We start from the raw sequence: 21,967 nt of genomic DNA on the forward strand, positions 1-21,967 counted from the left end.
TGGAATGTCTAGGGGTATTCTGTTTAGTGAGCCCCAGACAGGTGCCTGTTTGTCTCCCTGCACAAAGCTCCAGTGTGCTCTGAACAGATGGGACTCCTCCACCTTCACCTGCGCAGCCTGGAAACCCAGTTGTTTCCACGCAGTCTCATCTCTTCTTGCCTTTGCTTCCCCGGGAAGCCAAGCTGCGGTGGGCCGTGTAATGTGAGGACCTCTTAAACACATTGAGCGGCTGTAATGAGTTGCCAGCCTCATGGGAACTCAGATCAGAGGAGCAAGAGAGTCGAATGTCAGCCCAGATTATCTCTGTGAGCTGATGGGAGAACTGGCTTTTAGTGGGTCCATTAACTGCCTGACCCATGGCCCAGCCCAGAAGGTGAGAGCTGGAACCAGGGGAGGCCAGGATGCCGTCTGTGTGGCCCTGGTTGCTTTCCTACAAAGGGGGGACTCTGCCAGGATGTCACACTAAATGGGAGCAGCCAGAAAAGAGGGAGGTGTGGACCTGGTTCCTTCGTCCCTTCAAAAGCTGCATATTGAACACGGGGCATGGGCAGTACAGTGTAAACGAGTTTGTTGCCCTTAAGGACCTTATGACTAATGGTTTTAAGCTACTTCCAGATAACTAAACCCAAATAACAGTAGTTATAACTCTCTGCAAATTGTCAAGTTTCCTGATTAACCTAAAAGCAGCAAACATCAATAATGCATTTTATAAAGCATCCCTGTAGAACTGGGAAACAGATATAGAATGGTCTTATTGCTTCCTTCCCCAAACATAAGTACCTTGGGATATTGCTACCGTGTCCTGCCCTTATGGAATCCTCAGCGTCACAGGATACTACCCCATCCATCAGTTGTGGTTGGTCATCTGTAAAATTGAGCTTAAACATCCCTGGATACCAAGGAATCCTGAGCACGCACCCCTAACACAGAGTTTGGCAATTTATGTACTCAAGGATGGGATACATACCAGCCATTCTTCCCTTCTCAACATTTATGAAATTCTATCTGCCAGTACTTTCTAGAGCTGCTACCGATACCTCTGTCCTCCTGCCAAAAAAGAAAAAAAAAAGTTGGCATGTAGTCCAAACACATGCAACCCATTAAAGTCAGTATTTCCCTCCTCAAGCCAGGTGGGACGTCGTCCCCATCACGCATTCGCGTGTTCACTTGTGCCTGCTGAAAAACGTGGCTCAGAACTTTGGCACCTACTCTGGCGGGGGCCTTGCCAGGAAAGCCCAGAAATGGCATCTGAAGCTGGAACTCGTCTCCCCTTCACAGCTGGTTCCCTGGGAAACTTGTCAGAAAATTCCATCACTCTTTACTCTCCAGGCCTACGTACCACAAGCTTTTGGGCTGCTTTTACCCTCGGCTACAATCTGGCTGGTTATTTTAATCGGATTAAACAAGTTATATTTGACGCTGCTTCTCATTAGGGTTTTCTTGTTCTGTGTTCTCTGTTTCAGCATTGGTTGGAGTTTACAAAGTCTGTGGTGAAGCAATTGAGATGTAAGTATTCTCCAAGAAAAGACTTAAGCCCAGCCCCCGGGGAGGGTGAGATGCAAGCTCCCACTTGTAGTAAGTCTTGGTAATTTTCCACTGTTCTGAGTATAAGTTGTCCTAAACATCTGAGGATTTTTTCCTGAGGGTTCAGAGGCCCATGCATCCTGGTGGGGAGGGAAACCTAGTCATCTCTGGGCAAGAGGGTCTTCCCTGACGGGCACCTCCTTTTCTCTGCAGCCCAGCCTCCATTCACCATGTGTTTCCGGGTGAAGTTTTACCCTGCAGACCCTGCTGCCCTGAGAGAGGAAATCACAAGGTGAGGCTCAGCCACTACGACCTGTCGGAGAGGACAGGAGAGGGGGACTCTCACTTCTCAGATCCTCTGTGTTAGGAGCTCCTAGCCCTTATAGGCAAGGACTTCTTCCTAAATATAACCTTACCCTCTTCTGCATGTCATTTCCACATGCTGCCTTTGCTCATCCCCTCAGGAGAATTGGAACAGAGGGAGCTTCTTTCTGCAAGGAGTGTGAATACTTCATCTCGAACTGGTCATCCTCACAGGGATCTGAAGAAACTAATCAAATGCATATTTTTCTTTCACCTGTGATGTGGCCACTGTGCACAGTTTTGGAGACGACTGTGTTGCTCCTTTTTGGGGAGATTGAAATAGACTCCAGTGGCCTCATGTACTTGGGAAATGCTAGAGCATGATACTGATAACCAGCTGGAAATGCTGAGGGTTTTAAATCCAAGTGGCTAAATACCAGTGTGCTGGTGGATCGGGTCCATGATAAACTTTTTCTTAAAATTCATTTTAGAGAGGAGAGAGAGTGGGGGGGGGGGGGGGTAGGAAGCATCAACTCCCATATTGCCTTGACCAGCCAAGTGCAGGGTTTTGAACCGGCGACCTCAGTGTTCCAGGTCGATGCTTTGTCCACTGTGTCACCACAGGTCAGGCCCTCCATAATAAACTTTTCATCATAGCCTGACCAGGCAGTGGCTCAGTGGATAGAGCGTCAAGCTGGGACGCAGAGGACCCAAGTTCGAAACTCTAAGGTCACCACCTTGAGCATGGGTTCATAGACATGACCCCATAGTCGCTGTCTTGAGCCCAAAGGTCACTGGCTTGAAGCCCAAGGTTGCTGGCTTGAGTAAGGGGTCACTCACTCTGCTGTAGCCCCCTGGTCAAGGCACATACAAGAAAGCAATCAATGGACAACTAAGGTGCTGCAACAAAGAATTGATGCTTCTCATCTTTGTCCCTTTCTGTCTGTCTGTCTCTATCTGTCCCTCTCTCTGTCTCTGTCACAAAAAACAAAAAACAAACAAACAAAAACTCTTCATCATGGGCATTATGTTCTGTGGCAGCTGGCTGCAGGGAATGGGGCCTGTCTCATCCAGCACCACCTGAGGATGAGAAAGAACCTCTGTGTCCACAACCATCCTGTAAGAGGGTCATTGAACAGGAGCTTCAAAGCTTCCCCAAAGTTTTGTATCTCTGAGCCAAATTCACTCTAAAAATATTGCCTCAGATTCAGCAACTCTGTGTAAAAGGATCTTTAATTTTTAGGATAGAAAGATCTAAATGTTGGCATAAACGAAACCTTGATGTTACCTTGTAGAGGGTGGGGCCGCAGATGAAGAGGCCATGCAGGGAATCCCGGCGGAGGGAGCAGCTGCTCTGCCAGCTCCACCCCCTACGGAAGCCTAGAGACAGCACAGGTCGGGGTAAGGCCATTCCTAGTCATACAGGCTGTTCGTCCTGGAAGGCTTTGAGGTTTACTTCTAGATCCTGACTGGTTGGGAAAAGTCCCAAGAAAAGGAAAGGAGAGAGAAAAGGGAAGAAAGAATATGGCATTATTTTCACTTCATGTTCGGAAGAGTGTGCCACTACCTTTACATCTGAGAAAAGGAGCAAAAGTTTCTCTGAGATGGAAAATGAGGAAATGGAGAACGAAGAGGCAAGAAACAGGAGCAAGCAGTGCAAAGGAAGCGGAGGAGTGGGATACAGAGGGAGAGTGGCTTCTTCACATGGGCCCCAGCAGGGGTGAGGGCATCTTCGGATCTGGTCACAGGATCAGGAAGGAGCTTTCCTCCAGATGCATGGAGTAGTGTGCACCAACCTACGTTGAAACACTGAGGCAGTGAGGTGTGTAGTTGGAATCAAACCTTATGTTCCTTATGGAACATAAAAACCACAGGGCCTGCTCATCCATATGGTCCATATGGAAGTGGATGTGGCTCCCACTTTGCTTCTTTTTTTTTTTGAGAGAGAGAAATAAGGAGGGAGAAGTGGGAAGCATCAACTCATAGCAGTTGTTTACCATACGTGCCTTGATCAAGCAAACTCAAGGTTTCAAACCGGCGACCTCAGTGTTCCAGGTCTACGTTTTATCCACTGTGCCACCACAGGTCAGACATCCACTTTGCTCACCCAGCGTGACCAGGCAGTGGTGCAGTGGATAGAGTGTTGGTCTAGGATGCTGAGAACCCAGGTTAGAAACCCCAAGGTCACCAGCTTGTGTGCGGGCTTGAGCGTGGGATCATAGACATGACCTCATGGTCGCTGAGTTGAGCCCCAGGTCACTGGCTTGAGCAAGGGGTCACTGGCTCAGCTGTAGCTCCTCCACCCTGCGCCCCCCCTGCCCCACCCTCATCAAGGCACGTATGAGAAAGCAATCAATGAACAAATAAAGTGCAGCAAGGAAGAATTGATGCTATTCATCTCTCTCCCTTCCTGTCTGTCTCCCTTTAAAAAAAAAAAAAGCTCACCCATATTGATAAGCAATCCTGTAGCTTTAGGCAGAACAGTGACAGTAGAATTACTATATCTAACTTAAACAGAGTTTTGGCAAAGCACTAGCCTGCCTTGCTCATGATCTCCAAAGTGTTTGCCTTAGCTCTGAGCACACTTCTCTCCTCCCCTCTCCTCTCTCCTTCTCTCTCCTCCTCCCTCCTCCTCCTCTCTCTTTCTGTTGAAGGAGGTACTGACTGATACAGGGCAAACCCAGAAGTTCACACTTCTGTCCACATGTCAGAGCAAATTAACACATCTTTGCTGAGAGCCTAGCACCTTGCCTCCTAACACCGCACATCAGGATTGCCTGGTCTGCACCTCGCTGACCAACAGTGGGATGAGAGGGATTGGTCTAATACAACCCAGCAAGAGCACCACAGACACATGGCTTTATGATTTAATTAAAGGGCAAAAATATATGGTTATCTTGGTCCTTAGGAGGAGTTCTTAACAACACACTTTTCTAAATCAAATGTCACTGCATAATATTAATGGGCAGACCCTCTTACCTCAGAGGCAGCATAGACCTGGGAGCTCAGATCTTATTGGTCACTTCTTGATTCCTTGGACATAAGATATTTAACCTCCCTGACCTTCATATTCCTCATTTATAAAGTGAGGATAGTAATAGCTACCTCATTAAATTGTTGGGAGGATTAACCACTATATAAGGTCATGTACTTTTTTTTTTTAATTCAGTGAGAGGAGGGGAGGCAAAGAGACAGACTCCCTCTGACCTGGATCCACCCAGCAAGCCCACTAGGGGGCGATGCTCTATTCATCTGGGGCCCTTGCTTCATTACAACCAGACCCATTTTTTAGCACCTAAGGCAGAGGCTATGGAGCCATCCTCAGTGCCAGGGTCCAACTCTCTCTAATCAAGCCTTGGCTGCAGGAGGGAAGGAGAGAGAGAGAGAGAGAGAGAGAGGGAGGGAGGGAGGGAGGGAGAGAGGTGAGAGGGTTTGAAAAACAGATGGGTGCTCCTCCTGTGTGCCCTGACCAGGAGTCAAACCTGGACATCTACATGCTGGGCTGACGCTCTACCACTGAGCCAGCTGGCAGGGCCAAGGTCTTATACTTCTTAATACATGCCCTCCCCTCCATGAGCCTTGCACTGAGCAAAGACTCAGTGGCTGTTTACTGCCAGATTGATTAACTTGGTCTGCGGGCCCCAACGGGTCTGCTAATGGGCACAAGTACAGTTAGCTCTGGCTTTTCTCCTTTGTTTATGTGAAAGGCAATTCTTTCCTGATAATCCCCACACTTCTGTCCCCTTTCCTTGCCAGCAAGAGTTCTAGCATTTAAGCAGCTAACTTTTGAGAACTCAGAGAGAAAGCCATCTTAGGTCACCACCCAAGTCCTGGTCAGTGTGACAGGAGGAATATGGCCAGGCCTGTCAAGTCAGCAAGTCAGCAGACTTCCAGGACAGACAGGCGTGTGAGCTCCTCCCCCGTCTGCATGCGTTTGTGCTGACCACCCTCCACCGTTTCCCCTGCCGTCCATCTCACCTGCCTCTCTCCCCTGGAATGCCATTTCCAGGGTTGTCAGGAGTGTGAGCCCAGGGTGCCTGGGCCTGATGTGGAGTCTTCCTGCCTCCCGCTCCCCGAGGCGTCAGTGGAGGCCTTAGAATTAGCTGCACCTGTCTCCTCATTCGTATCTCTGCTGATCTTTAGAGAGCAGGTACCTGCCCCGGCCTTACTCAGTACCCATAATGTATTCCTGGCTTACAGCTCTCCATACCACTTTCCAGCCAAACTAATTTAGCTGTCAGTGTGTTTTTTCCTAGCAATATTGGTCCTAAATTTCACCACCATCTCAACCATCCCCCTAAAGCCGGGCTAGGGCGGGGGTGGAGGTGAAGTTAGGATAAAGAACTGTGCTTCTATTTATCTCTTGGACTCTTCCCAGATGATAAATTTAGTTGCCAAAACCTGATTAATCTCTTCTGTCATTTTTAAAAATAATGAATAGATGCTCTTGCCTGAGCTGGAGACAAGGCAGAGAAAAGGGGGATTAGACACCAGATTTAGCATTTAACGGGGACTGCAGGTGTATGAACTCTTTGAAAAGATCAAGTAACAGAAGGAAACTGAGTACAAATGGGGCCCCACCTTCCAAGGAAGCAAATTGCCTGACATGTGTTTGAGCAGGTGCTCAAAACTATGTTAATGGATGAACAAATATATGCATGAATGAATGGGGTTTTCATGTAATTTATTCCTTCAATGAGTGTCACGTGAGCCCCGCTTAGGCTAAGATGGGTTGGCAAACTTTTTCTGTAAAAGGCCAGACACAAGTACTCTAGGCTTGGTGGGCCATCTGGTCTCCGTCAGAACTACTCATTTCTGCCATTGTGGAGCAAAAGCCGCTATAGGTGATATATAAAAGAATGACCAAGTCTATGTTCCAAAAAAATTGTATTTTATTTTATTGGAAACCATGGTGGCAAGCAGTAATTTGCTGACCCTGGGCTAAGAAGTCAAAAAGGATTTAGAAACCCTGGACTCAAATCCCAGGTTTAGCTCTGTGACAAGGCAAGCAATAATATCTCTGATCGTTCCATTTCTTCATCTATGAGACAGGGTTAAAAAAAAGAAAACAGTAGTCACCTTATTGTTGTGAGGATTAAATGAGAGCGTGTGTGCTCAACAGTACAATGTGTAGCAAACAGCATGCACTCAGTAAGTCATTATTATTATTTAGTTCTTGTTGTCATCTGTTTCTCCAACAGGAATGTAAGCTCCATAAGAATGGGGACTGTGTTTTGTTCCCTGCTGCACACCGAGCACCTCTGCTCTGTCTGGCACAAGGAAGAGCTAGGACTAGGTGGCCGAACGGCCGGTAAGAAGGAGGGTGAGCAGGGGAGCTAGGCACAGGATGTATGGGCTAAAAGAATACTAAAAGTGCCTGATCGGTGGTGGCGCAGTTGATAGGGCATCAACCTGGGATGCTGACAACCCCAGTTCATAAACCCCAAGGTCTCTGGCTTGAGCTCAGGCTCACCAGCTTGAGTGCAGGGTTGCCAGCTAGAGCATGATCCCGTGATCGCTAGCTTGAGCCCAAAGGTCACTGGATTGAGCAAGGGGTCACTGGCTCAGCTGGAGCTCCCTGATCAAGGCACATATGAGAAGCAATCAATGTACAACGAGTTATTTCTTATCTCTCTCCCTTCCTTTTTTTTTTTTTCATCTCTCTCTCTCTCTCTCTCTCTAAAAAAGTAAAAATAAATTAAAAAAATAAAACAATACTAAAAGTAAATAAAACATAGTCTCTGTTTCTAAGGAGCTTGCAGTCTAGTATGAGGGAGGAAGACATACTAAGCATGATTATATTTAGGGAAAAGGATGGTAGAAAATAGAGGAAGCCGGAGGCAAAGAATCTAATGACAGGTAGATGGACCCAAAGGATCTTCTGCAAGAAACTCTTCAGGAGCTGTCAGGGCTTTCCACGGCTCAGGGCTTTCACTCAGGGGAGATCTGTGGATTCATCGCCACCCTATGATATCAGAAAGCATAATGCCCCAGCCACTACCATGAGAAGATGTTCTTGTTACAAACTCAGGTTTTCCTTAGTCGTCTTTCAGGTTTCCACTCATTCATAGCTCCGTCAATACAGATCAACACAGGCATTAAAAATGGAGGGGAGGTCAAGTCTCCTGAGGCCAGAAGGAGACAGGCAAAGTTTACCCACAAAAGTGTCCTAAAGGAACATGCTTGTTGTGTTCTTAGGTTCTTGTTTGTTTGTTTTTTTAAGTGAGAAGAGGGGAGATAGTGAGACAGACTCCCACATGCACTCCCACCGGGATCCACCGGGCAACCCTTGTCTGGAGCTGATGCTCAGACCAACTGAGCTATCCTCAGCGCCCAGGGCCAGCACTTGAACCAACCAAGCCACTAGCTGAGAGAGAGGAAGAGAGAGAGAAGAGGGAGAGGGAGGGGGAGAAAAGCAGATGGTTGCTCCTCATGTGTGGCCTGACCAGGGATCAAACATGTGACATCCGTATACCAAGCTGACACTCGATCCACTGAGCCAACCAGCCGGGGCCACTTGTCTTTTTTTTTTTTTTTGTATTTTTCTGAAGCTGGAAACAGGGAGAGACAGTCAGACTCCCGCATGCGCCCGACCAGGATCCACCCGGCACGCCCACCAGGGGGCAACGCTCTGCCCACCAGAGGGCGATGCTCTGCCCCTCCGGGGCGTCGCTCTGCCGCGACCAGAGCCACTCTAGCACCTGGGGCAGAGGCCAAGGAGCCATCCCCAGCACCCGGGCCATCTTTGCTCCAATGGAGCCTTCGGGGCCACTTGTCTTAAATCTGGTCTAAAGCTAATTTCTTGTTTGGTTCCAATGAGGACAGAGTTCTCCTGACTTCATTTAGGACCCCCTCTCTGTAACCCGAAAATTAACTGAATTACCACAGGGTAGAAGAAGTACCAGGCCGAGTCAGCAGGCCTTCCTGATAGGTCACTCTCACATCTTTGGACTTCTACTTCCTCAGCTACAAAAGGAGAGAATTAGGTGCTGTAACTCCGATTCCGAGGTTCTGGAATTGGGTAATCCAACCAGCCTGCTCCCCAGGAGCTGGCTCTGGGTGGCCCCAGTAAGCTGATCCCTTGCCTGGTAGCACAACAACTCTGGTGGCAATGCCTGGGGCAACAAGATAGTCTTCCGTAGGCCCCAGGGTGCAGGGGAGACCATGCAGGGTCTGCTGAGACTGGGTCTGAGGATGCTATGAATCGTGTGGGATATATTGTCATGACAGTAACACCAAGTCATTGGTTACCTCCTTAAATCAGTGGTCCCCAACCTTTTTTGGGCCACGGACCAGTTTAATGTCAGAAAATATTTTCACGGACCGGCCTTTAGGGTGGTATGGATAAATGCACAAAATAAAATTATGCGACCGGAGTAAAAACTGTGGTATTTTTAAATATAATTGTCAGACTTACGAGACAAGCATCAAGAGTGAGTCTTAGACGGATATAACAGAGGGAATCTGGTTATTTTTAAAAAATAAAACATCGTTCAGACTTAAATATAAATAAAACAGAAATAATGTAAGTTATTTATTCTTTCTCTGCGCACCGGTACCGGTCCATGGCCTGGGGGTTGGGGACCACTGCCTTAAATGATCAAAACATGGAGCTTGATGGAAGGCTGTAGCAGAAGAGGAAGGGTGGCCCCCAGTGTAGCTCTCTGCCTTGAAGCTGCCCATTGATTCTTTCCTGAGCTCATCTCTTCTTGTCCTCTAAAGACTGTGGTTTGGCCTGACCTGTGGTGGCGCAGTGGATAAAGCGTCAACATGGAAAACTGAGGTAACCAGTTTAAAACCCTGGTCTTGCCTGGTCAAGGCACATATGGGAGTTGATGCTTCCTGCTCTTCCCCCTCCCTTCTCTCTGTTTCTCTCTCTCCTCTCTAAAATGAATTTTTAAAAATCTAAAAAGAAAAAGATTAAAGACTGGTTTGTTTCTTTAGGGCATTGACTTGCCCCTCCTCCCCTCCCCCCTCCAGTTGCTGCACATTGCCTGACAGTGTTCCCATGGCCTTATACTCAATCTCCTCGTAGCTGTCCTATCTCCAGAAAAATGAGGAAATCCCACCCTGCAGTAGAAAGCCTTGTTTCCTTCCCAGCTCATCTGAGGCACCTGTCATGCATCATCAATAGAGATGCCTTATAAGGACGAGCGGTTCTCGATGTGAGGAGGAGTATGTCCCCCTTGGGCAAAGAGGGCACTAGAGGGGCTTTCTCAAACCCAGGAGCACCCATGCACACATAGATTCTAACGTGCTCCCCCAGGGGACGTTGAGAATCACTGCCCAGAGCCTTTCTGTCCCTGTAAAATATCTCCTTCATCCAGTACGTGCTGTCCCTGAACTTTGGACACAGCTAAGCGGAGAAGTGGGAGGAGCGATCAGCGAGCAGGGGGCAGCAGGTTTGCTTCCACACCCTGGCAGAGCCAGTGGAAGGCAGGAGTAGGAGCAGTGAGAGGCAGCGAAGTCCTCCCCCCTCCCTTCCCTTCTCACCATCTCTCCCACATACCGTGTGGCATTTCACTGTGGGAAGCAGAGTGAAAACAAGCTTGATTTGGTAGATCCATTTTAATTTTTCACTCTGCATGGCTTCTCTTTCCTTCCGCTTTTCTTGGCAGACACTGGGGCAGAGTGGGGTTGGTGGAGGTGGTTGAAGTGAGGAGGGGGCTCTGACAACCTTCCAGACTATAATACTCACCTCCCTTTGTTTTCAGGAGGGAAGTCCATCCTGATATGGTTAGAAGGATGATTAAGCTTTAATCTATGTACAAATCTCCGAGGGGTCTTGTTAAAATGATCCAGTAGCTCTGAGATGGGCCTACTAGTCTCCTTTCCAAGCAGCTCCCAGAGGATGCTGATCTGGGGGCCACACTTTGAGCAGCAAGGCCTTAGGAGAGAAGAGGTTGCTTGCTCCTTGATGACCGTTTGTTCATTATTGGAACCACCAAGCCCAGGGTTCTCAGAGTAGCCTATTGTCACCCCTCCCCACCCCAGAGTGGCACTGTCAGTGGTCCTCTTTCTTTTTTTTCTTTTTTTTTTGTATTTTTTCGAAGCTGGAAACGGGGAGAGACAGCCAGACAGACTCCCGCATGCGCCCGACCGGGATCCACCCGGCACGCCCACCAGGGGTGACGCTCTGCCCACCAGGGGGCGACGCTCTGCCCCTCTGGGGCGTCGCTCTGCCGCAACCAGAGCCACTCTAGCGCCTGGGGCAGAGGCCAAGGAGCCATCCTCAGCGCCCGGGCCATCTTTGCTCCAATGGAGCCTTGGCTGCGGGAGGGGAAGAGAGAGACAGAGAGGAAGGAGGGGGGCGGGGTGGAGAAGCAAATGGGCGCCTCTCCTGTGTGCCCTGGCCGGGAATCGAACCCGGGTCCCCCGCACGCCAGGCCGACGCTCCACCACTGAGCCAACTGGCCAGGGCCAGTGGTCCTCTTTCTTTTGAGCATTCTCACACATACAAGCGAGCCCGGAATCCCATGTCTCATCCTTCAGCCTGGAAACAGAAGCAGTGGGAACCTCCAGTTAGCCAGGCAGGGCCTGAGTTCTTTTTGGTTCAGGCTGATAGAATTTAAGGGAATTTTACTACACGTCCATTACACCCCTAGGGATGCTGTAGCTACCTATTGCTGTCCAACAAAGTGCCCCAAAACTTACCTAACAAGCATTTACTCTCTCGGTGTCTGCGGGTCAGGAATTCTGGAGCAGCTTTGCTGGGTGGTTCTGGCTCAAGGTCACTCAGAACAGTGCAGTCAGGACTGGCCTGGAGGCTGGCCTGGAGGATTCACTTCCAGGATGGTGGACTCACATGGTTGTTGGCAGAAAACGTCAGTTCCTTGCTAGCTGTTGGCAAAGGCCTCAGTTCCCCCGCACAGGACCTTCCTAAGGGGCTGCTCAGGCGTCCTGATGCAGAGTGAGTGATCAGGAGTCAGAGCGAACAGGGAGGAAGATGCAGTGACTCTGTGACCTAGTCACACACGTCAGACACTGCTGCTGTTTTATTCTGTTTGTTAGAAGCACATGACTAAGTCCAGCCCACACTCCAAGAGAGAGAGAATAGAACTGTCCCTCTGGCAATGAGGAATAACAAAGAATTTACAGACATACTTTTAAACCACCACAGATGCCCCCAGCCAAGGAGCCACTGTGGTGGGTGACTCACTTAAGGGTTTGCTGCCCCTGGCTTCTGCTCTCCCTAGGGTGCCAGTGAGGTTATGAATATGCTCCTTGTAAAGACATTTTCAAAATGGAAAGTCACCAACTCCCTTCCATGGAGACAGGATCCACCAACTACCTGTGAAACTAGCAGTTACAGTGCAGGGAGGGCAGTACAGCAGTGAGGAAGAGCCCACCGCAGGAGTCTAACGGTCCTGAATTTGAATCCGGGCTCCACCCCTTACCAGTTGTGTGCCCAAGTGAAAATCAGTTGAGCCTCAGTTTCTTTGTCTTGAGGGAGAGGGAATAATAATACAGTGGTACCTCGACACACGAGCACTTTAAATCACGAGCAGTTTGAGAGGCGAGCAGTCACTGGCGGGCTTTTTGCTTTAAGTCATGAGCAGATATTTGAATCACGAGCTTTCACCACCCTCCACTAGAGAGTCTGCCAAACGTTCTGAAAGGGAAGAAGAAACAAACTTCCATGAAAGATTTTTGTTGAAACAGTCTCTAAGTGAAAGCGAGGAAAGTAGTGAAAAAGTCAAAAGTCAGTGGAGAAAATGATAATTAAGCAAAGTAAAAAAATATCAATTAAGTTTAGCGATAGTAGTTACATATCATACGTAGTGTGTAAGTTAAATTTTGCAATTAAACGTAGTGTTAAGTGTGTAGAGAGTAAGTTATGTTAAGCGATAGAGTATGAAATGGAAACCTCCCCACCAGTCTCCTCCCCCTCCGCCAGCATCTTCGCCTGACCTTGAAGGTAAATACACTTCATAAACCAGTTTAGTCCTTTACATTCAATCTTGTCATGTGTGTGTGTGTGTGTGTGTGTGTGTATATATATATATATATATATATGTATGTATTTGTTATTTATAAAGTACATTTTCTTATTTAAAAGCATATAAAACAAAACTGTGTGGTTTTGGGGGGCCAGAACGAATTAATTGCATTCCAATTAATTTAAATGGGGAAATTCGAATTGACACACAAGCCAATTGGATCACGAGCTCAGCCATGAAACAAATTAAACTCCTGTGTCAAGGTACCACTGGAGTACCTACCTCGAAGTGTTATGTGAGACTTAGATGAGATAGTGCATGTAAAGTGCAAACCCCTGGGCTGCCAGACAGTAAGTGCTCAGTGTGTGTCAGTTGCTGTTAGCTGTCACTTTTTTATTTGTTTGTTTTTAAGATAGAGGAGGGGAGGCAGTGAAACAGACTCCCACATGTGCCCCAACCAGGATCCACCTAGCAACTCCCATCTAGGGCCAATGCTCAAATTAACCAAGCTATTTTTAGCACCTGAGGCTGATGCTCAGACCAGCTGAGCTATCTTCAGCACCAGGGCTGATGCTCGAACCAATTGAGCCACTGTCTGTGGCACAGGAAAAGGGAGAATAGGAGGAGAGGGAAGGGAGGCGAAGCTGATGGTTGCTTCTCTTATGTGCCCTGACTGGGAATCGGACCTGGGACATCCACATGCTGGGCTGAGGCTCTATTCACTGAGCAAACCAGCCAGAGCCTGTTGTTGCTCTTGATATCCTGCTTCCACTTAAGGTGTGAGGAAATGCTAGCCACAGGTTTCTGTGCTTCCTTCACCCATGCCTCTTCTCACACCTCATTCAAATTCAGGGAGGTCTGGCTGACCTCTGCCAACATCTGAAGGCTGTTCCCCAGATGGACAGATGCTCTTGACAAGCCAAGCCAGAGCTCTTCCTCGGGCTACTTCTTTCACTTGCCACCTTGCTTCTTAGGAAGGAACATCAGCCAGAGCCCAAAGCGGAGAGAGGCCCTGTCAACCCCTCTCTTCAGACATAGGTTTCTACTTTGCACTGAATAGATCGGGGCGGGCTCCTTCCAAAGCCCAGCGCTGGGGTGGGATGGGGGGGCAGTGTTTTTACTGAGAAGCGCCATTTCTGTTTTGAGCTACAGAAGAAAACAAATGGGTTGTTTTGAATTGAACCTAGAATCGGTTCAGGGCAAAGTACTTGAAAGATTCTTCAGGAAAAAGGAAAATGTATTTGTTTTGTGATATGTTTTAAGATTTTTTTTTTATGTTGTCAAAGCGTCCTGACAGAGATTTTTGTCTTTAAAGCAATCAGAGAAATTCTTTATAATTCACTCTGTTTTCTCTCCAGGTATTTAGTCTTCCTCCAGATCAAAAGGGATCTTTACCATGGTCGCCTCCTCTGCAAAACATCAGATGCTGCCTTGTTAGCGGCTTATATCCTTCAAGGTAATGACTTTTGACAGGATAAATTTGCTCTTCATGCTAAGTACTGATTACATTATTTCAGCTACCACAGATGACTACGTCTTGGATATACACAGATATATCTAACTTGAAGCGGAGTCTAAATTAGAGGTCTTTGCTTAAACCCCCTAGACACTGAAAGCTCTGGCCACCCGACCCCACCTGCGCCTGAGGTCCCGTGCCAGCCCCTTCAGGCCAATCTCAGTCTGTCTGGGGCGTTTTCTCTTTTACCTGCAGCCTTGGTTCATAAGGTTATTGAGACTGTGGAGAGTCATCAGAATCAATTTTTTTCTTTCATTCAAATCTCAAAAATGTGAAGCATTTGGAATTCTGATATCTATTCCAGAGCCCTTCCTGTTCGGAGTGCTCAAAGTTGGGAATGTTTCCAGGTAACAAACACATTTCCTAACATGCTAATCAAATCGAGTTGAGTCTGTACCCAGTTCGTGCCCAGACTGGCTTTTTTTCCTTTGCAAAAACAGTGGGAAAGATAAGCAATCTCATATATAATCCCTACTCCTTTTATGAAATGCAAGGGACTTCTAAGTACCACTTCCTAGACTTATTTTAGTCCTTAGGCCTGAAACTGTCACTGGATTGTTTTGGACCATAGCACTAATGTCATCAAGTTTCCATCGAAGAAACTGAACTCTTAATTGGAAATCTATGAACTCCACGAAGTTACTTTATGAAGAAAACCTGGAAAATCCTTGCAAATGGAAACTAAAATTCTGGAAAAAAGAAACAATCACAGCTGCGTTAAGAATGTAAAAGTCCATTTTACAACTTTGACTTCTGAGGCTCCTCGTTTTAAAAATCGCCCAAACAAGCGCCTAACCCATGGTGGTGCAGTGGATAGAGCGTAGACCTGGGACACTGAGGTCCATGATTCGAAACCCTGAAGTTGCCGGCTTGAGCATGGGATCATAGACATGAACCCATGGTCACTGGCTTGAGCCCAAAGATCACTGCTTTGAGTAAGGGGTTACTGGCACTGCTGGAGCCCCTGGTCAAGACAGTTATGAGAAGCAATCAGTGAACAAATGCCACAACTACGAGTTGATGCTTCTCATCCTTCTCCCTTCCTGTCTCTCTCACTTAAAAACAAACAAACACCTAAACAGGAAGGTACTTGCCAATTCTAAGGTATCCAGAGAGACCCCTTTCATTTTTAAAGGAGAACCTGGTTCAATTTAAGTGAAAATTTAAACTCTCATCTTTCCTTCAGTTGAGCCTGATAGCCATATTGAATTTTTCATTTTATTTATTTATTTTCAGTTCTCCCATTGATCTGAGATAAGCATCAACTCGTTGCTCTATTCAGTTGCTCCACCTAGTTGTGCACTCACTGATTGTGTCTCACATGTGCCCTGACCTGATCGAGCCTGCCACCTCCGTGTACCAGAATGACGCTCCATCCACTGGGCCTCCCAGCTACAGCTCATTTTTCTTTTCCTTTAAGGAAATTGATATCCAACATTGATGTCTTCTTCCACTTGGAGCTTTCTAAACCAAATCATAATAAATGGCTCCATGGCTCAGGTCACTTTGGACTTTAGGCCCAGAGAAGCCTTTAGTCTCTTGCTCAGTAATAGAAATTCCCAAGTATTTGAAAGCATAATATTCAGCTGTGAGAGAAAGGCACATTTTCCCCTTAGTATTTACTCATCCCGCCAGACTCCTCTCGTTCTCAGTAGGGAAAGAGAAAGGGCAACCACAAGACAGCTAGAACTTCATAACGTCCTTCCTTTCACAGACCCGCGACGTTCCCTGTGGGTACTTCAAGTGGAGAAAGCCGGTTCTAACTAGGAACACACTGTGGAGAGCACCGTAGACCCACTGCCACCCCTGCCCCCAAAGATCTCTAAGATCTGGGAGCTTAGCAGCTTTAAGGATGGGCTGCTGGGCAAAGCCCACCCTCTGCAGGGGGCTGAGAGGTCAGCCTCAGGCCCTGGTGCTGCTGATGTCAAGGGCACTTTCTGGTTCCCACCAGTTTTCCCCCCCGCCCCCTGCTCTGCATTTTTCTCTAGGGCGCCTGGAACCTGCTCAGCCCTATGAGTATTTACTCAGATTTATTCACTTGATTTCATTTGATTTGGACTGAGAGTTGAGTTCCGAGTTTGGGTCAAGGCTCATCTATAAATGTGCTGTGTCCCTGCTAAAGTCCTCAAAGCAAGATTTCTGACCTGACTCAGGCCCAGGAGGTTCTTTCTTCCCGATCAGGCTCACAGTGTGCTGTGTTGCCCCAAGAGCATTGCTCTCAGGCCCTCTTCTCATAACTGAATGGATGAGGACCACAGTGTAGACCTCTGCTCTTTTATTGCATATTTACTTGAGGTGCCTTCAGAACACATCAAGTCTAAGCAGACAGATAATAGAATCTGTCTATTATCTGCTTAGACTTGACGTCAACGAAGTGTGCACACCTGGGCAAACAAACAGGGACATGCTCCTGAGAGGCGTGCCCTCTGCCAGACCACAGCCATGCTCAAGATCTACTGTTCATTGTAAACCTGGCTTTGAATTTCGTTCTCTGTGTTCATCTTTCATTGCTTTGCCAACCTCAATTGTTTTCCTCTACTTTCCTTTTCCAAGCGGAGATCGGAGATTATGACCCAGGGAAACACCCTGAAGGCTACAGCTCCAAGTTCCAGTTTTTCCCTAAACATTCAGAGAAGCTGGAAAGGAAAATTGCTGAGATTCACAGGACAGAACTTAGGTGAGTAACACTCAGTTCAAGTCCAGGACACTGTCTCCCCCACAGCCTGACTTTTGTGACTCTGGAGGCACCATTTCCAGTGACCCACTGACAGCACACCTCAGGGCTCACTCCCCAGGAGTGGGGTGGACTGAGGGTTAAAGGCAAGAGTTGTGTAGCAAGGAAAACAGGCTGGAGTTGGCCTCCACGGTATTTCCTGATCCCAAGAAGAATGAAGAGACAAAGGTGAAAAGTATGAACTGGCAAAAAGGAAAACAGCAGAAGAGAAAAATTATTAGAGGAGAGATTGAGTGGGGATGTAAAAAAAAAGAGCAAGAGTCTGCCCATGTCTGTGACATATAGGGGCCCCAGGTCAGTGGAGGGGGCTGCACCGGGCTGGTCTGACCAAAAATACTGTGGGTGCCTGTGAGCACGTGGCTCAGGGGCTGTGTCTTCGGCACTGCCTCAACCCTGCCCCCTACACAGAGCGAAGGGGGAGAGAAGCGGCTGGGAGAAGGAGGCTTGTCCTCAAATTCTTAGTTCGCCCAGAATATTCCTAATTCCATCAAATAGCATTAATGCATCATTTCACCCATATGAAATTGGATTTTTCTACAAAGATTGATTTTAAAAAAGGGGGAGGAGGGGTTGTTCGGGCTCCATTTTGTATGGCATGCTTGAGCATGCAGTCCCCAAACAGATCGACTGGCAAGGAAAATGTTATGTATAATGCAGTGTTCTAAAATAAAACATCATGTCCTATCAATATATATATATATATTTTTTTTTTTTAATTTTTAAAAATGGGCCCTGGCCAGTTAGCTCAGTCAGTTAAGAGCATCATCCAGAAACAACAGGTTATGGGTTCGATCCATGGTCAGGACACACACCAGAAGTAACCAGAAACTGCATGACTGAGTGGAACAACAAATGCTTACCTTCCCCCGCCCCTCTCTCTCTGCCTCCTCTCTCTGTCTCTAAAATCAATAAGCATTAATTTGTCCTGGAGCATGGAGGTTGCCACTTCTATCCCCGATCTGGACACATACAGGAGCAGCTAGCTCAATGTGCTTGTCTCTCTCTCTCCCTGCCTCTGTCAAAAAAATAATAATTTTTTTAAATGTTTGTGTAACCACCTTTCTGGGGAAGAAAAATTCCCAAGTGGGGTAAAAGATATTTCTAATGATAATACTAAGCCTGAACCAGTCCCTACCCTGATCCCCTGGCCCCATAAACACACACACGCACACACACACACACACACACACACACACACACACACACACACACACACACTCTTCATCTTCATCTTCACTCAAAGATTTACCAGCAAATATGTCCCCACAGCCTCCTCAGCCTTTGCAGACCTCTGCCCACCGTGTGTGCCAGGATGGGTTCCTGACCTCCCACAGGAATGGAGACTCCGTCAGAGGTGGAATCCTAGCCAATGCCCAGCCCTCTCCTTGGACAAGCCAGCCTTTCCCAGTGACCGGGCTCCTCCCATCACTCTTAGGAAAATAGCGGCCCCTTGTGGTAAAGGTCGGAATACACACCGACCTGTGTGAGGGTTCAGAGTTCGCTAGGAGATGGCAGGGATGTTCTGAGACTCTCCTGAGGTGCTACCAGGAAGGTTTTAGATGTCAGAGCAGTGGGGATAGTTCTACAGAAACCTGGTAGAAGGCTGGAGATCCCCCAGGAAATGATGTATGCTTTGAGGGCCCCAGAGGTTTGGGCCAACTCCCAAGGTGAATTGAAGAGCTAGGGGCCCTGTCCTTGCTGCACGGGCATTTTCCAAACACCTTCCCTGTGTCTCGGCACATCTGGTGGATGTAGAAAATCTATGGTCAACATAATGCCTACTTACAGGTACTACTTTCCCAGGTTCAGCTTCACCTTCACCATGTGAAAATGTGCCTGTGTTTCCTTTCTCCAACTCTAACATGAGTGCCTCAAGGGCCCAGACTGTGTGCTCCATGCCTTGGCATATTTTACAGCAGGCAGCACAGAGGCTGGCACATAAGTACTGATTGATTGATGCCTCTCCAGAGGGACACTCGGGGCTGCTCCTCCCTTGGGTGGTTTGTCTTCCTGCCCGTCACCAATCGCCCGCCCCTCCTCACACCGAAGCCAACCACATTTTTAGAAGTACGTCTGCCTTGCCAGGGCTCCGGGCCCTGAGGGAGCCTGACGATGGAGATATTGCCACTGGTCTGTGTTGAGCCCATCTACACACCTGCTAACGCGGCAGTGCGAGGAGAATGATGATGCTGAAGGCCCCTTCTTCCCACGGCTTGGTGCCAGGGCTGGTTTCTTTCTTTTGTTCTTTGTTTATTTTTCAAACTCATCAATCACGCTGTGGACAGACAGAGTTATAGTGGAGTCTGGGGAATTCAGCACTTCCTCCGGCTGTATCTCCTCACCCTCCATTCTCAGGTTCTCTCTTGGAAAAGAGAGTTAGGCAGCAACAGCAAGATATACAGGCCCCTTCTTTGTATTTCAGTCTAAACCAGATCACAGATGAGAAAGGCATGGCTTGCAGCCAACTTATAGATGTGTTTTGTTTGACCCTACAGTATTTAAAATCATGAAATACCACATAAAAATCAGTATCTCTGATTTCTCTTTAAAAATCACATCTAGCAATGCTGGGCCCTGCATTCCCACGTGACTACCATCTTGGAGCAGAGGAGCAGCTGCCCTCATCAGATGGCCTAGCACTCCCCAGTTTGACACAGTCCCCACCACTCCTTACTGCTTACACTCAGCCCATGTCATTCATTATGTAGTCTGCCTCACCCTGAAGACATCTGTGTTTTTGACCCTAGATAGGAATCTCTGAATTGGTCTTAGAGCAGGGAAAAATTGTGGTGTGAGACTTATCCTGTGCACTTGTTAGTAATTTGCCTCAGGAGAAGCTATGGAAACAGGAAACCCTGAAATCATCCCTTTTTTTGTTTGTTTGTTTTGTTTTTTTTATTCCTGAGAGGAGGACAGGCAGAGACTCCCATATGTGCCCCAACCAGGATCTACCCGGCAAGGCCACTAGGGGGCGATGCTCTGCCCATCTGGGGCGTTGCTCCATTGCTCATCAATTGAGCTCTTAGCACCTGAGGTCTAGGCCATGAAGCCATCCTCTGTGCCCGGGGCCAACTCGCTCCAATCAAGCCTTGGCTGCAGGAGAGGGAGAGAGAGAGAGTGAGGGAGGGGGGGGGAGAGAGAGAGAGAGAGAGAGAGAGAGAGAGAGAGAGGAGTAATAGGGGTAGGGGTGGAGAAGCAGATGGGCGCTTCTCCTGTGTGCCCTGACTGGAAATCAAACCTGGGACTTCCACATGCCAGGCCAACACTCTACCACTAAGCCAACTAGCCAGGCCTTCATTTTGTTTTAAATACTTTATTTACTGATTTTCAGAGAGAGGAGAAAGTTGGGAAGGGAGGAGCCGGAAGCATCAACTTGTATTAGCAGTTGCTTCTCGTATGTGCCTTGACTGGGTAAGCCCGGGTATTTGAACCAGCAATCTCAGCATTCCGGTCGATGCTTTATCCACTGCACCACCACAGGTCAGGCTGAAATCATCCCATTTTCTTTATTCCAGTGGTCAAACACCAGCAACATCAGAACTAAACTTTTTAAGAAAAGCGCAGACATTGGAGACATACGGAGTGGACCCTCACCCATGTAAGGTAAGAGCCCCCCCCCATGGTGACCTCGCCTCCTATAGAGGACAACAAGCAGGTGGGGACCCCATGCCCGCACCCCCAACCCCTTTGATAGCTGGCTGATTAGCTTTTAGTGACAGATACCAGAGGAAATGTCTTGTTTTGAAAACTCCTCTGGATTCCACGCTGCATAATTTTATGCTGCCACATCAGTGTTGGAGGGGTCTGAGGCAAAGTCAGTCTAAATAACAAATCTGAGACGGGGGCCCCAGTTTGGCAGCAGCAGGTAATTTGGTGGAAATGAAGAGAGGAGGAACATGGAAGGGCCCCCAACAGGGAATGATCACAGGCAGCTCAGTGGACTGCCCTCCCTTCCCTGACCCATAATCGAGTTTCTTTCCAAGAGTGGGTTTTATTGACTACAGCAGCGTAAGTCACTGCATGGAACTGCAGCGGAGTCACATTTAATTCCATTATGAGCCTGTGAGGGCGAGACAGGAACCAGCCAGAGAGGCTCTGCCCAGAGAAAACCTCTGTAATTACTCACATGTGTCTGACATTGTGGAGATGAGCTCAGGCAGCCACAGTCACTGTGGAGAACAGTGGGGACCCGTGGCCTTTTCCTACATTCTGAGGTCATATCCCTCCATTTCCCACTTGCTTTGACACTCCCATCTCTGCCTCAGTTTCTCCCGGTGTTTGCAGCTGTCTTTCTACCACTGGAGAGACCCCAGTACCACCAGTAAAACTGATTATCAAACTGATCTGAGGGAGAGTGTATCTAATGGGAACAGGAGGACATTGACCTTTTCTTTCTAATAGGTTAAGGACATCATTAAAATAATTGCCTGACCACGTGGTGGCGCAGTGGATATAGGGTTACCTAGGACGCTAAGGACCCAGGTTTGAAACCCTGAGCTGGCTGGCTTGATCGTAGGCTCACCAACTTGAGTGTGGAGTCTCCAGCTTCAGCGTGGGATCATAGACATGACCCCATGGTCGCTGGCTTGAGCCCAAGGTCACTGGCTTGAGCTCAAGGTCACTGGCTTGGCTGGAGCCCCCTGGTCAAAGCACATATGAGAAAGCAATCAATGAACAATTAAGGAGCTGCAACTATGGGTTGATACTTCTCATCTCTCTCTTCCTGTCTGTCTGTCTGCCTGTCTAAATAAATAAGTAAAATACCTCTGCATGTAGTTCAGCTTTCATTAATTGCTTAGATACTGTCAGCAGGGGGACCTGCATAGGACTAAAGAGAACTTTGGAGTCAGCTGGCCTTGGCTCCATGGGCTCCTACTTCCTGGGGCCTTTTGAGCCTTCCCTCAGCCTCACCTTGCCCATCTGTACACAGTGGGTGCCCAGCAACTGCGC

At 48.0% G+C, this 21,967-nt stretch overlaps 1 protein-coding gene across 6 annotated transcripts in view; it reads left to right on the plus strand.

Annotated features, from left to right (window-relative positions):
- The window catches only part of FRMD5 (FERM domain containing 5), a 330,285-nt gene that overhangs the window by 283,850 nt on the left and 24,468 nt on the right, over positions 1 to 21,967 (plus strand). For all 6 annotated transcript variants that reach the window (XM_066341484.1, XM_066341481.1, XM_066341485.1 and 3 more), the window contains exons 3-7: positions 1,464 to 1,506; positions 1,738 to 1,816; positions 14,126 to 14,223; positions 16,837 to 16,960; positions 20,533 to 20,620. In XM_066341484.1, coding sequence (XP_066197581.1) covers positions 1,464 to 1,506; positions 1,738 to 1,816; positions 14,126 to 14,223; positions 16,837 to 16,960; positions 20,533 to 20,620 — 432 coding nt within the window. The remainder of the gene's footprint in view (positions 1 to 1,463; positions 1,507 to 1,737; positions 1,817 to 14,125; positions 14,224 to 16,836; positions 16,961 to 20,532; positions 20,621 to 21,967) is intronic.

This window comes from Saccopteryx leptura, chromosome 6 (genome assembly GCF_036850995.1).
Source record: "Saccopteryx leptura isolate mSacLep1 chromosome 6, mSacLep1_pri_phased_curated, whole genome shotgun sequence".
In the NCBI taxonomy this organism is placed as follows: domain Eukaryota; kingdom Metazoa; phylum Chordata; class Mammalia; order Chiroptera; family Emballonuridae; genus Saccopteryx; species Saccopteryx leptura.